This window comes from Saccostrea echinata, unplaced genomic scaffold, assembly GCF_033153115.1.
Source record: "Saccostrea echinata isolate AGI-Se365-2 ecotype Australia unplaced genomic scaffold, CSIRO_AGI_Sech_v1 ptg000037l, whole genome shotgun sequence".
Lineage (NCBI taxonomy): Eukaryota > Metazoa > Mollusca > Bivalvia > Ostreida > Ostreidae > Saccostrea > Saccostrea echinata.
The window spans coordinates 2275691-2290228 of record NW_026889786.1 but is presented as its reverse complement, the minus strand read 5'-3'; the positions used below and the strand labels follow the sequence as shown (position 1 = coordinate 2290228).

Genomic DNA, 14538 nt, shown 5'->3' with positions numbered 1-14538 from the left:
AATATAAAATCCCTATCTTCTCTGTTATTACCAATGTTAATTTTCTTAAAACATAGGTCCAATTTCATGGCCAATCAAGGTCAAGACTCAAAAGTCATTGTGCATTCTGAAAGGATTTTCCACAGGAAATGCAGTTGGAAATATGAGGCCTTTTTTTCTCATTCAAAATTAATTACCTATGTTAAATTTTGAAAAGAAGAACTTAAAGATCATGAGGTCAAAAGTTGTCTGAAACAATGGAAACACTGTAGAAGATAAGAGTTTACAAAAATCATAAAAACTTTCTATTTGAAGTTACGTTTTTTTATGGACATCAATATATATATATATATATATATATATATATATATATATATATATATATATATATATATATATATATATATATATATATATATATATATATGTATATATATATATATAGGTGAGTCTGGACGTATACCAAGTTCTTTCTAAATTGGACTTGAAAAAGAAGGGAAAGGGTTTTTTTTAAATTGATCACAGAAAACGGACAACTAGACGAACAGACAGCTAGACGATTGGCATCTCCTTTGCATAATATCTCCTGGTTCACAACCAGTAAAGCTAAGCCTAATACATACGTTATTTATTTAAAGAAATTAAACCATATTTCTCATGTGAAAGACATGACATCTACATGTTTCCAAACTTGGGAAAAGTAAAAAATAATTCGACGAAAACTTTAGATTTATCATATAGTATGTAGGGTTAGTTGATAATAGTTAAAATGTACAAATTAATAAATTGAGGTATAATACAATTATACATCCAACAGCACACCTTTATCACAGCGTTCTCCGGTATATCCAGGTTTACATCCCGAGTTACAACTTCCTGTTGTTCTGTTACAAGGGACGCCATTTAAACAATGTCCACTACAGTTGTACATACAATCAGGACCATACGTTTCTGCTGGACATTCTGCAAAACAATTAACAATCTCAGACTCATTCGGTACCCCTGTCTTGGATTTTGAAACATTATGGCAAACATTCTTGTGTCTCCATCATCAGATAAATGTGTACATTTTCAAGGTTGTTAATTTACAAAAGATTGTTGATACTGCTCATTGTCAATCTTATTCTCTGTAGCTTCTTTACAAAACTTACATGCATTACATTTAATCTTCCAAACGTGCTATATGTATCAATTTGTCACAGAAATTGAGAATAAAGTTAATGAACAATTATAGTGCATGTACCTGGCAGCGTGGCATTTGTTATGCATATGTAACAAATACATTAAATAATTTTTAATTTAAAAAAAGGATTCATTTACGATTCATGAAGGTAAAGATAAAAATATGGTAAGGAGGAAATGCAGAATTACAATTTTGTAATAAAAATATTTTGATTTAATTTCATTTTTTTTCAGAAAAATTAAGAAATTGTTACGTTTGCTGCAATCATTCCCTGTCCATCCATCAGCACATCCTTCATCACACTCACCAGTAGTATGATTACAAGGCTTATAGTATCTACAATGCTCAGTGCACGGCGTCCTGCACTCCAGACCGTAATATCGAGCAGGACAGGCTAGATAAATAAAGAGGATTTGCAAAAATATATATATTTTTAAGGACATACGCAACGTACTTTACCTACTGATAATTTTTCAAGATATTCTTAATTTAAAATTATAGTGCCATCAGATGTTCGTAGACAAAAATTCAGCATGCATTACCAGGGGTTTTAAAAAGATATTAATTGATGAAAAATCTTGTAAAATTCAAAGAAAAATATACAAAAATTACCAAACATATATTCTAAATTTTTTTGTTTATCCAAACTTGTTTTAGAAGAAGTGTACAACAGCATATATAGACAACAAAATGTAGCACACAGTTCCTTTAATTATTGGAACTCTTCAACTCCAGTGAAAAAGACAATAAAGTTCAAACTACGTTGTGTATGTCCTTAATAGTAAATGATTTTTTGGGGGGAAATATGGGCATATCAAGTCATACACACATTAAACAAAACACCATAAATCTTACAATTATTACAGAATTCACCAATCCACCCAGCTCTACATCCCAGACAGGTTCCATTCACAATGTAACATCTTCGTTCTTGACAGTTTTCTGGACATGGTAAATTACAGTCATATCCATAAACATCCGGATACTTACAACCTGTTATTTCAAAAAAAATCTTCATCTACTTGTATTTAATTAGGTGTACATGTATATCTAAAGTCACATCTTATCCATTTTGCTTACTTACCTGTAACCGTAACTTCACACAGTTCAGTGTAAACGCTTGAAATTTGGTATCCTGTAGGGTATGTTATATCATCCAGTCTTTCGTTGTAAAATATTACAAAACGTCCATGTGTTACACATGTAGTACTGAAATCCAAGGGAGGTAACTCTGGTCCATCTTGGTAACATCGATGTCCGTTTTCTTTACGAGTTGAGTTAGACACATAAAGAGAGAACCCGGCAAAACGACCTCTTTGTCTCATAATTGTTGTATCTAGGATTATAAAACGGCTGGTGTTTAAAGGATATTTTAAAAGTGTGAATAAGAATTAGATTTAGGAATACAGGAGTTGATCGAAAAGTTCGTGGAATTTCTTTCTAAAATTTTATTTTGACGTGATTAAAGCAAACAAAAGACATATCCATAAAAAAGAGCCATTATGCAACAATACTGAAACATTTCATCACATTTAATTACCATTAAGATTACACGAAATTTCTTAACATGCACAGTTGAAAATTACGGGGGACAGTTTGACGTAACATCAAGTTAGGTATGTCACATCACGTTCTAGGAGCATCTCACCTTCACGTTCAAACCGAATTAGAATATACGTAACACTGCATTCTTTTCTCCATTTCTGCCTTCGAGGAAAGCCTGGGTACCCATCTCTCACCCACTTTATTCATATTACGATCATTTATCAAAATACGCTATGTCGTTCCATATAATGTTTCGATTTCAGTAGCAATGTCAAGCACAGTGCATCGGCGGTCCATGTCCATAAACGCTCTCAATTTGTCTACGAGAAGAAGGACCTTCCAATAGGCTGCTAGACCTTTCATCATCATCGGAAGTTCTATTTACCTTAAATTTCTTACACCACTTAAAAACAAGTTGCTTACTGTACTTTTGTTCTGCCTGACTGTATCATTAATATATGCGTCTGAGTCAGAGTCAGAGTCTCAAGCCACGACCCGGAGTAGCTCTCTCCTACCCGTGAGTTGCTTGTCACAAAAAGTGTCGTAATCTAGAATATTTACGCTTCTATGTTGTGACGTCATGTTTAGCCAATGACATTTGTTTCTATAGCAATTGAAATCAACATCTGACATCAACAGTATACACGAAATATGTCGTATACTGTGATTGGATATTGAAAGGTCGCGTCAAAGTTTATTATCCGACTATGCTTTACTACCATTGGTCAATATTTTAATGAGATGCGAAATATTCTCTTATTCAACTTCGGCCAGGATCGTACATTTTGGCCGTAGTTTGCGACGATGGGAGAGGATCGTACATTTTGGCTGTGGTTTGCGACGATGAGTCAGAGTGTATGGGAGATTTTTGCACAATATTTATTAACTGTCCGATTTCGACGTGTTCTAACGATGCCATGATGATCAACAAAAATTAATCATCAATGAAAAAACAAAATATCCAGTAAAATCGACAAAAATTTTTCACACAAGGTTCAAGCAATCATAATTATATCCTTTTCGTTTTATATAACATTTAGCACATTTTTTTCTACAGTGAGTGACAAGAATCGAAATGATAATGAACAAATAAATGTCTCCCCCGCATTTTCAAACGTCCGTTTCTATGGCAATTGCCAGAGTGTTACTGATGAATTTTAAAACTATTTTTTTATTGAGAAAATCCAACAAGCGAATATATTTTCACTTGTAATTTTCAATCACTTCCATTAAAAATAAATAAAATATAAAGAAATTCCACGAAGTTTTGGATCAACCCTCGCATTTCGTGCCAAATAAGTTACAAATAAATTCAACGAACTTCTGGATCAACCCTCGTATTTCGTGCCAAATAAGTTGCAAATAAATTCCGCGAACTTTTGGATCAACCCTCGTATTTCGTGCCAAATAAGTTGCAAATGACCAAATGTACACAATGATAGACTGATACTGAATGATTGATTGATCCTTAATTTGATTGACCATTAGTTGTTAAACTCTTTCAGCATCCTTACTAAATATGAAATGCAACAGAAGCATTTTTATAGTACTGAGGAGAGACCGTACTTGTTAATAGCTTTAAAACGTTTTTATCCTTGCAGACCAAATGATAGAGATTCTTCTTTGTAAACTTGGTAGGAAAAAAATGTCGCAAAATTCAGTACAAATTGGCATGGACTTACTAGTGATTTATGAACAATCTGCAGACGTGAAAAACTTCTTGAAAAGAAAATCTGTCAAATAATATCCAGATGAAAAATATAATGTATGAGATTTTAGATATTTTATGTGCAGTTCTGTTAAATGAATGTTGTATTGTAGTCTCACGTCAAACAAGATTACCTATTTTTTTCACTGTATTAACAAATATTTATTTGTATTCGTAAAGGCACACACATGGTTTTATTGGTTTGTATTTCTCTGTCTAGAGTCTCAATTAAAAGATAAAATGTAAAGATATCTATCGTTCGGTTTGCTATATAAAAAAACAAGCATTCTGAGAGTAAGTATATTTTGCATTAGCAATACTAGTCCCCTACCGGCAAGTGCAATCCGGTTCCCGTTAAAAATTGAAAATGCCATAATTCCGTCAAAAATCAATGAAGGGGACACAAATACAAACTTGATCTATAACTCATCAAAGTAAAGTTACACATCAAAAATCAGCTCAATATCTGCAAGCTTTTAGAAAAAAAAATGCAGAAAACCCTGAAATTGAAAAGGTTGTAATTCCGTCAAAATCATTGAAGCGGAACGAAATGCAAAGGACAAGGTATTGTAACTGCCGAATCTGGCTCCTTATTTGATGTAAAAATTAGAACACAGTTAAAGTTGTGATAGTTTGTAGTTAGAAACTTAAAATGATGCTTGTTTTAATTGATTGATTGATTGATTGTATATTGTTTTACGTCCCATTCGTGAATTTTTCACTCATATAGAGACGTCACCATATACCGGTGAAGGGCTTCAAATTTTGACCTTTACTCGGCACTCAGGGCCATTGCGCAGTGAGGGATCTTTATCGTGCCAACGCCTGCCGTGACACGGGACCTCGGTTTTTAAGGTCTCATCCGAAGGACCCGCAACTTTCACTTCATAGTGCCGAGTGCATGGCGAAGGAACAGTCGCTGCCTTTTTTTATCGACTTAGATCTGTCGCGGCCGAGATACGAACTCACGACCTCCCGATCACGGAGCGAGCGCTCTACCGACTAAGCTACCGTGAACGGTGATGCTTGTTTTAAAACCAGCACTAATTTTGATTCAAAGCTTACATGGAGGCCACAAGAGGGTGCAAAAGTGAGACATTTTCCGAATTTCCTCTATTCTGGCCAGATTTCGTCAAATTTGAGATACTTTTTACTTCGGGAAACATAGAGCACAAGCTTGCCTATCTGAGATTTTTATACATAAGATGCATCTGATAAAAGTGTATGAGATATATCAATTTGGTAGATATGCAAGCTCGTGCTCTATATTTTCTTAACCAAAATGTGCTGTAAAATCGATGAAAATGTGCATAAAAGTGAGAAAATTTGAAAACTGACATATTTTCTGATCTTCCTGTGACCTCTGTGTATCCCATAACTTAGAAACAATACTCATTTTGTGGCAGAGGTGATAACAGGTTTTTAATTGATAAACTGTTGTATCATTCAAAAAGGCACCCCAAACCAGGGGCCAAAAAGGGGTCTTAGCTTATCTTGTCCTTTGATCTGTAACCCAATAAGATACAATCACATACCAAAAACCAGCTCAATATCTGCAAGCGTTAAGAAAGAAAGTGCGGAAAACCAAGTGGGACAGACTGACAGACAGACAGCTAGACAGACAGACAGACAGACAGACAGTTAGACGGACAGACTCAGAGGAAACCTATAGTCCCCTCCGGTTTCAGGGGACTAAAAACAATAATTCAAATATTTCCAAAAACCCATTCAATAAACTTACTATCGTCTTTACCATATTCGTTGAACTGTATCCAAATACTGTATATGCTGTTTAAGTCTCCAAGGTCTACATACCACCATACCGATTTGTCTGGATTATTTGTACCGATTTCCAATGTCTTCATACATGTTTGTATGTTTCCATCCACTGCAGATGTCGCAGTACAGGGAGGATAACAGATAGCCGTTGTACTTTGAATGACACTCTTATTTGCTGATAAGTCCTCTAAATAGAAAGTTTGCATGTATTAATATTCAGTAGAAACACTTTTTGCCTTGATAGGATTATGGAATCACATTTGGTTTATTTCAAGATATTTCTCTTCGAATATCCCCATATTGTAATAGTTTGTTTTATGATCATTTTGAAAACAGTATCTGGGATAAATGGGTAAAAATACTCGTTGAAAATTATAAATACACAAACCATACGCATATGAATTTTCATGAGAATTGTTCTGTAAAAAAAAAAGCGAAACTGTAACATACTTCAATTTTTATTTTATATTAAAAAAGGACATAAGTGGAATTAAAAAGAATTTCACGTAAAGCACATTTTGCTACGTTATTCCAGTTATCACAAGGTAAAATTGTAGCCTCTACTCGTACATTAAATATATGGGGTGCATATCATGATACTAAACTTTAACCATTCTAAAGAAAAAGTAAATACATGAACGTGTATCTCATTTAAAAAACTAAACTGACAATAAGCACTCTAGAAAGGTAATAAATACATGAACATTTATCTGATTAGAACACACACAATTCAAAACACACAATGAGATGAATAAATATAGTTCTTATAAATTTTGTATATATACTCACCATATCCAAAAATCGTAACAATGCTCAGAAACAAACAAATTTCCACTTGCATGTTGTAATACATTTGTATTTGTAGAATGGGTATATCGAAAATAGATAAACACTTAACAGGAAGTTATATTAATTATTGAACTATGGTGGATTATTTTAGTCTAATTTTCATGATCTTAAAATTATATTTTCAGAACAAATTTAAAAAAAAATCCATAATACATTTCCCCTAAGGGGTGCTTTCACAACAAACCTTTCGAGACTGACTATCCAGTCACACGAGGAATGAAAAACGTAAGTAGAACTGATAAAATGCTTCTTTTTTTTTACATGAATTAAAACTTTAGCTAATTTGTTTCCCTTTATTTTTTTTATTTTTTTTTTTTTTGTTTTGTTTTGTTTTGTTTTGTTTTTTTTTTGTTTTTTGTTGTTTTTTTTTTTGCTAGAGAAAATGATCTTTTTTAAAAATTTAAAGCAATAATAAGTTTTACTTTCTAAGACATTGTACTTAGTCTCTCATTCACTCATACTGGCGGTTTTGTTTTTACTTTTATAAATCGATTTGTTTATTGATAATTTCTTTTGCCTGATCAAGGCACTGGAACCATGGCGGTTGTGACCGCTCGGAGGGAAAGCTCATTCCTCCAAGTACCTTTTCCCTCATCAGGTTTCGTGTTTTTTTCTGCCCTCGAGGTTGGTCACTAATTGTTATCGTCACATTTTTTTTACCTTTTCGAAGGTCATTAGGTTGGAATATACTTGAATATTCTTTTTTCCTTAAAGATAATAAATAGAATATTATATACAGCGTTTTATCAAAATAGGACAAAAATGTGAGAGGAATAGTGCAGTTTTAAGAATTTCACATATTTTTGAAAATTATGACAACCGTCGGGGTAGCTCAGTTTATATAGGAAAAACTTGTAAACAGTACCTCTTTATGTGGTGTGATTGGTTCCGAATTTGAAAACAATCAGAGAAAACTCTTATAGAAGGATTTCAAAAATATATAACATAAATACAAATAAACAGACAGATGGTCGACGGACACTTTACAATTCTTTTACATAACAAAAAAGTATTCGTTGCACTACCAGCCAAGTTTTGTTTTACAGTGACCTTGCAAGAGTAAATGTAAAAGCTGGGTGTCTATAAAGAACGAATAAAGTTAATTTTGGACAGTTCTACGATCAATTGTAGGCCTTTATTATGCCATGACAGTATTTTTTAATGTCAAAACATGGAATCGAATATGGCAGACACATTCTTTTTACGAAGCGTGTTCAGCTTTAAAAAATTACTACAATAGTGAGCTTTTCACAAAAGTAGCCAATCAAAAACTGGGTTCATCAATGCATGAATAGCATGCTTGACTTAATGAGAAACACTCTGGAAAAACATTCGTGTAATAAATATATACAAACGCTCTTACTTAATACAATTTAAAGTATGGATATACATTATGGACAAAAATTAAAACAATTAATCAATGCTGATTTTTTTAAGTAAATCTTTGTTGATAAAAACACGCGGTCACAAACACATCAATGCTTAATACTGGTCAGTGTGAGTCGATCATTGTTATGCAACAGCTGAATAAATAGAACAAAGGGTTAATTTTGAATGTGTTTCAGAGTGTCTGTTGAATTTGAATAGACCATTTCAAAAGGCTTTCGTGCAGATTTTATGCAGTCGTCATCATTTTTTACACACTAAGGTTATTTCATATTATAAGGGCGTCATTTAACCCAGCTAGAAGCAACTGAAGCTGTTCGGATGCTTCAAGCAGGTTGCCCAAAAAGAATTTTGCTACAAACTCAATTTTAGCCAGGGTGTAATTTCTAAACTTTTGACTCGCTTTCTACAAACTAGGCTACTACACCGAGGCAAGACTGTATCTAGCCACATGGTATAGGTACAAGTTCCAATCCACTATACAGCTTAAAAACGACTTAAGAGTGGTCATTGGAATACGGATGTCAGCATAAACTGTCAGAAACATGCAGACTACATGTAACCTGCATTTGACACGATAGCACGGACTAGCACGCTTACAATGGGCGACGGACCATCATCGCTGTCAACTGCATTACTGGACTCCCGTGCTCTTCACAGATGAGTCACGGTTTGCATGGACTTCCACGCTGGCTGAAATTAGTATCGGCGGAAGTGTACACTATCGAAAAGAATCTTAAAAGTGTAAGATGTAGGGATGAGATATTTGACTCTTTGGTAAGACCCTGTGCAGGGACTATTGGGTATGCTTTTGTTTTAATGGAAGATAATCACGCCAATACAAGGCCTACTTAACAGCAGAAATCATTGAGCGGTTCTTCTGATCTCGATTTCATTGAGCATATTTGGGACTTGCATTGCTTCAACGTTCAATTTCATTCCTCCCTCAGCTGCAAACAAATTGTCGTAGAGAGCAATGAAACATTGAAACACAGACTGAAAGAACGTATTTGAAATTAAGGGGTTCATTTTACAAACGATAGCTGTGTTCACTTTAATTTGAGAGGTTGCACTATTAATGACTTCATAGCAACTTTAATATATGCATCAATGACCTATGCAACAACAGTCACATTTCTTAAAAATGATTGTTATACAATAAGAATTTTAATCTGGATGCTTGGATATAAAGCACTTTAAAATCATAATCGCTGTCGTATATAGACCACCAGTCGCAAAAGCTGAATGGATTTCTTTTTTTTTTTTTTTGAAAATGCTAATGACGAAATAATAACGGATTGTAGTAAAGTGGTTATGCTTGGCTGTTTTAACATCGATGAACTTTAAAATATTAAATTCAAATCTTCAAATAAATTCTGATATTATTCCTATTGAAATTAATGACCATCATTTAGTATATACTATTAGAAATAAAACAACCAAAGAAAATATTAAGCATGTATATATCAAATATACATTATAACACGCAGACGAATACTCATTTCTATCCGAACTTACTTCGACGAACTGGGACTCGGTTATGAATCTGAAAATGTGAACAATATGTGGGCTTTATTTAAAGACTCTGTTTAAAAAAAATCATTGATTAGTCAGCTCTTGGGCTGACTAATTATCTTACGAAGAACATCATATGCGCTTGCATGCTTTAGAATTCTGGGTATTCTGGATCACCTAAACGCTTACCGCATCGTTTGAATGGGGGATCAAACAACTTGCGTGACCTGGGAAGAGGTTTTTGAGTAATTTACTTCTATTAATTTCGTTTCCGGTAATCTCTAATTTGAACTTAAAACAGGAAGGCCTTTGATACTGATTTTTTTTTAACTTTATATATTGAAGCTTTGTACTGCCTTGCGGTTTCAACCGTTTTAAATTGGTTTGCAGTAATTAACTGGTTAGCATCAGATATCATGAAAAGTGTGCTCTGCACAGCGAAATATTATATTGCATAAATTCATTTAAAGATATTCGCTCCTAAGCTTTTGAGCAGATTTTTGTCTTGACCTATATTTAAAAATTTTTGAAGATGTTTTAGTTCTTAAAATAAATTTGGATTCTACAATGCCAGTTAAACTATATTCAGCTAAAAACCCATAATTGAATTCCATAGCAAAAGCATTAAGTGAGGAACTATATTTTGTGGCGGAAGGTTTTTTTTTAGAAGAAAATGATCATTTTTTCTCTTTCAAAGTATTTAAAGTATTGTTAAGTTTGGATTTCTATTTTTCCATGCAGCCTGCACACATAGTTATTTTGTGCCGTAAACTGTTTAATGCTGGTTCTAAATTATATATTAAATAAACTGTCATAAAATTCTATCATTATACTTGACAAATATAGCAAATATATTGTGAAAAATCCAGACAAAAAAGCCCCAATTTAAGCTTAAAATTAACAATATTTCAGTCATATCTAAAAATTAACATCACAGACCCCACTTTTAATTTTCTTTTCTGAACAAAACTTCTTAAATTCTTTGACCCTTGACCTTTACATTTGACCTATTCTTGAAAAACTTTAACCTTTGCCATAATTTTTGAACAGTTGGTGCTAGCTAAGGCTTTTATTCTTCACATGTGTATTCCTTGTGACATGACCTTCCTTTAGATACCAACATTTTTTACCCTTTGTTCTTGACCTTGGAGTTTGACCTACTTTTGAAAAACTTTCAACTTGGTCATAACTTTTGAACAATTGGTGCTAGGGCTTTTATTTTTCACACGTGCATTCCTTGTGACAAGACTTTCCTTTGGATACCAACAATTTTGGCCCATTGAACTTGACCTTGGAGTCTTACCTACTTAAAAAAAATCTTTAACCTTGGCCATACATTTGAACATTTGGTTCTAGGGCTTTCATATTTTACGTACATGTGGGTGAATTAAAAAAAATGACCACCAAACTGAATTTTTTTTCAAAAAAATTCAACTACTTATAACATATTTTTCACTTATATCATCATATTGCACATGCATTCTAGTTTAAAATCCTGAAGTGGCAATAGAATAGACCATTGGATTAAAAAGTTTTAGAATTTTTATTAGTAAAATTTCTTTTGAAAAAAGAAAATATCAATACACCTTAAAAGACTTTCTAAAATACATAATCACATGAAATTATAGTTTTTTTTTTTGCTTCAAAATGGTAAAAGGGATATAAATGATTAAATCTAGACTTTGATTGAGTATCTTCTCTTGTACATGTGAGCTTGAGATAAAAGATACCACAGAGTCCGACACATCTGTTTCATATTTGGATATTTTACTTGAAAAAGACGTTAATGGTAATCTAACAACCAAGCTTTATGATAAACGTGATGACTTTAACTTTTCAATCGTCAACTTCCCTTACTTATGCAGCAATATACCTTCATCACCTGCATACGGAGTATATATCTCTCAGTTGCTGACTGACGTTTCTCATTCTAATTATTAGGCCATTATTTACAAACTGAATTGTCGACGGATTTTCCCGTTATTTCCCGATCATGACAAGGAGCACTCGGCGGGTGTGACCGGTCGGCAGGGGATGCTCACTCCTCCATGGCACCTGATCCCCCTCTGATGTTTAGAGGTCCGTGTTTGCTCTGCTCCTATTTTATATTGTTTAATGGACTTTTGAGCTTGAATACTGTTCGTTATCTCCATATATTTCATATGTGGCAAAAAATTGGCTTTTTTGGTTGTTATTTTACATTATTTTTTCAATTCTGGTTTGAAAAGTTTGAATATGAAAAAAATCTGAAGCAATAAAATTCCACAAAATTCACTTTTTTGTCCGTTCAAGTCAATTCTTCAAATCTAAGCCAAAAAAGAATTTTTATATACGAGTTCTCTTACAAAAAATACTAGATTTTGAAGTGACCGTATGTTACATTATTGTGTTGCACTCCTGACATCTGATATGTATTTTATTTAACATTGTTTTAAAGTATTATAGCACACAATAACCCATTCTTACTTTGTAAATTAATTTGTCGTTTTGATATTTTTCATCGTTTACGGCAGGTTTTTCATATTTTGAAGACCTTAAAACATGATTATTTGCGAAGTGTAATATATATAAATTTTATTTAAAAATATATGTGAAATGATGAAAACTATTCCCTGAATTGACTGTAATTTTCTGTAATTTGTTCATAGACATAGTATTTTGAACATCAAACATTTTTTTCAACTTATTTTTTAGTAAAGATAGTTAAAAGGCATTGGTAATTATAAAGCAGTTTTGTTGCACTCCTGACTGCAGTAAAATTTAAAATTAAAACCATAGAACACAGAAATTCATAAAGTGTTGGCAACATCAAGTGGTAATGAAATTGTGCAATATCTATAGTCCAATACTTCATAATTAAAACAGATGAAAGTATTTAAAATTAACATTTTATCTGGAATTATTCCCTGTTTATGCCAAAAAGCTAGCTTAAATGTATATTTAGAAGATAAAATATATTTTATAGCGTATTTTCCTTTATTGGACAAACACAGTAACCCACCAGAAAAAATCTACTCATCATTTTTTCTTTATTTTTATTCTTATTGGATGATTTATAATTCTAACACATTTGTTGCACTCCTGACTTGTTCTGTTGTTTCAGTGAAGTTGAGGAGGAATTACTTGATTTTTATGACAATTTTTAGTGTGTTTATTTTTAACATTCATAAAAAAAAGATAAAAACACATCTGAATTGATAAAACTGAAAAAGGAAGGATTTTAATAATAAAACTGTCAATAATATAGTATTAAATTACACAAAAATATCATTATTAATAAATGAATACTGCTAAGCATGAATAGAAGTGTTTTCGTCACATAATTTGAATCTTTAAAAAAGATGTGTTGCACTCCTGACCTTAGAAATATAGATTTGACGCACCGACAGATCCTGTAAATGATAAATCTATTTGGTAAAAATGTTCTTTGTGTCTTTATTTTCCAAAATAAAATGAGAAAGTCATATAATGATAAAGTATTTTTATGCTTGGGAGCAAAACATCAAATGTTGCACTCCTGACATTATTGGGTATGCACATATACTTGACTCTCATTAATGCTGCTTGTGATTTATATAACATTTTTAAGTTTTAAAATGTATATCAGTTAGTGTATTACACTTCCAAAATTCTTTTTTGTCTTAATTTTCTTTCAGAATTTTACAATTGACGTTTATTGGGGGGGAACACTATATTTTTTCTGTTGCACTCCTGACATGGTATAACATTTTTTTAAACATCAGCCATGACCACAACTTGATTAAACAAAAGTTACTACAGTCCACATTTAAAGCTCAATATTTTGAATGTTATCAGGAAAGTCTTTATTTTCAACATAAAGCATTATTATTTATTTCACAGATCTCCAAAAAATATTGAAATTTCAAAATGTCATAAAAAGGTGTTGCACTCCTGACAATTTGAGCATCATTTTTTATCATAAATTTTTTGCTAATTGAGATATCAACGAGATATATGGCAGGTATTTAGACACTATCTAAAGACATATGCCGAGACATAGTAATCTATTTTCATTGCACGTATTTTTAGTGTGGGTTGATAAATATGCGTTTGGTCATTTCTTTTAATTCACCCATGTGTATCACTTTTAATAAGACCTTCCCTTGGGCACCATTTGATCTTGACCTTGATGTTCTACTTACTTTTGAAAAACTTTAACCTTCACCATAACTTTTTAACGGTTAGTGTTAGGGCTTTCATATTTCACAGGTATATTTCTCGACACAATACCTTTCTTTGGGTACCAACATTTTTGTACTTTTGACCTGGAGTTTGACTTGCAATTGAGAAACTTTAACCCTCGCCATAAGCTGCTATACGGGGGCATCAGTGTTTCACAAATACATCTTGCTTATTCATAAAATCCTAGATCAGCTTAATGAGATCAGCTTTATTGACTTTTTAAGAAAATATGCTACGTGAATTTGCATTCCGATAATTAAACCTTCCGTTTTGTTTTTAATTGACAAAATAATGCAAGAATCTTCACGCATGGTATTGCATTAATCCCAAACCAAAACCTCCCATGTGGAAAAACTATTTAAAATAATGTTCAATGGTCCCGATGCTTTAA

General features: G+C 32.6%; 1 protein-coding gene across 1 annotated transcript in view; it reads right to left on the bottom strand.

The window, feature by feature from the left end:
* Positions 1-6400, bottom strand: part of LOC133200096 (multiple epidermal growth factor-like domains protein 10) — a 47261-nt gene extending 40861 nt beyond the window's left edge. The window contains exons 1-3 of the mRNA XM_061335832.1: positions 6169-6400; positions 2247-2498; positions 2018-2155 (exon numbers count right to left, since the gene is read on the bottom strand). Of these exons, the coding sequence (XP_061191816.1) occupies positions 2018-2155; positions 2247-2498; positions 6169-6400 (622 nt within the window). The remainder of the gene's footprint in view (positions 1-2017; positions 2156-2246; positions 2499-6168) is intronic.
* Positions 6401-14538: the final 8138 nt, after the last annotated feature.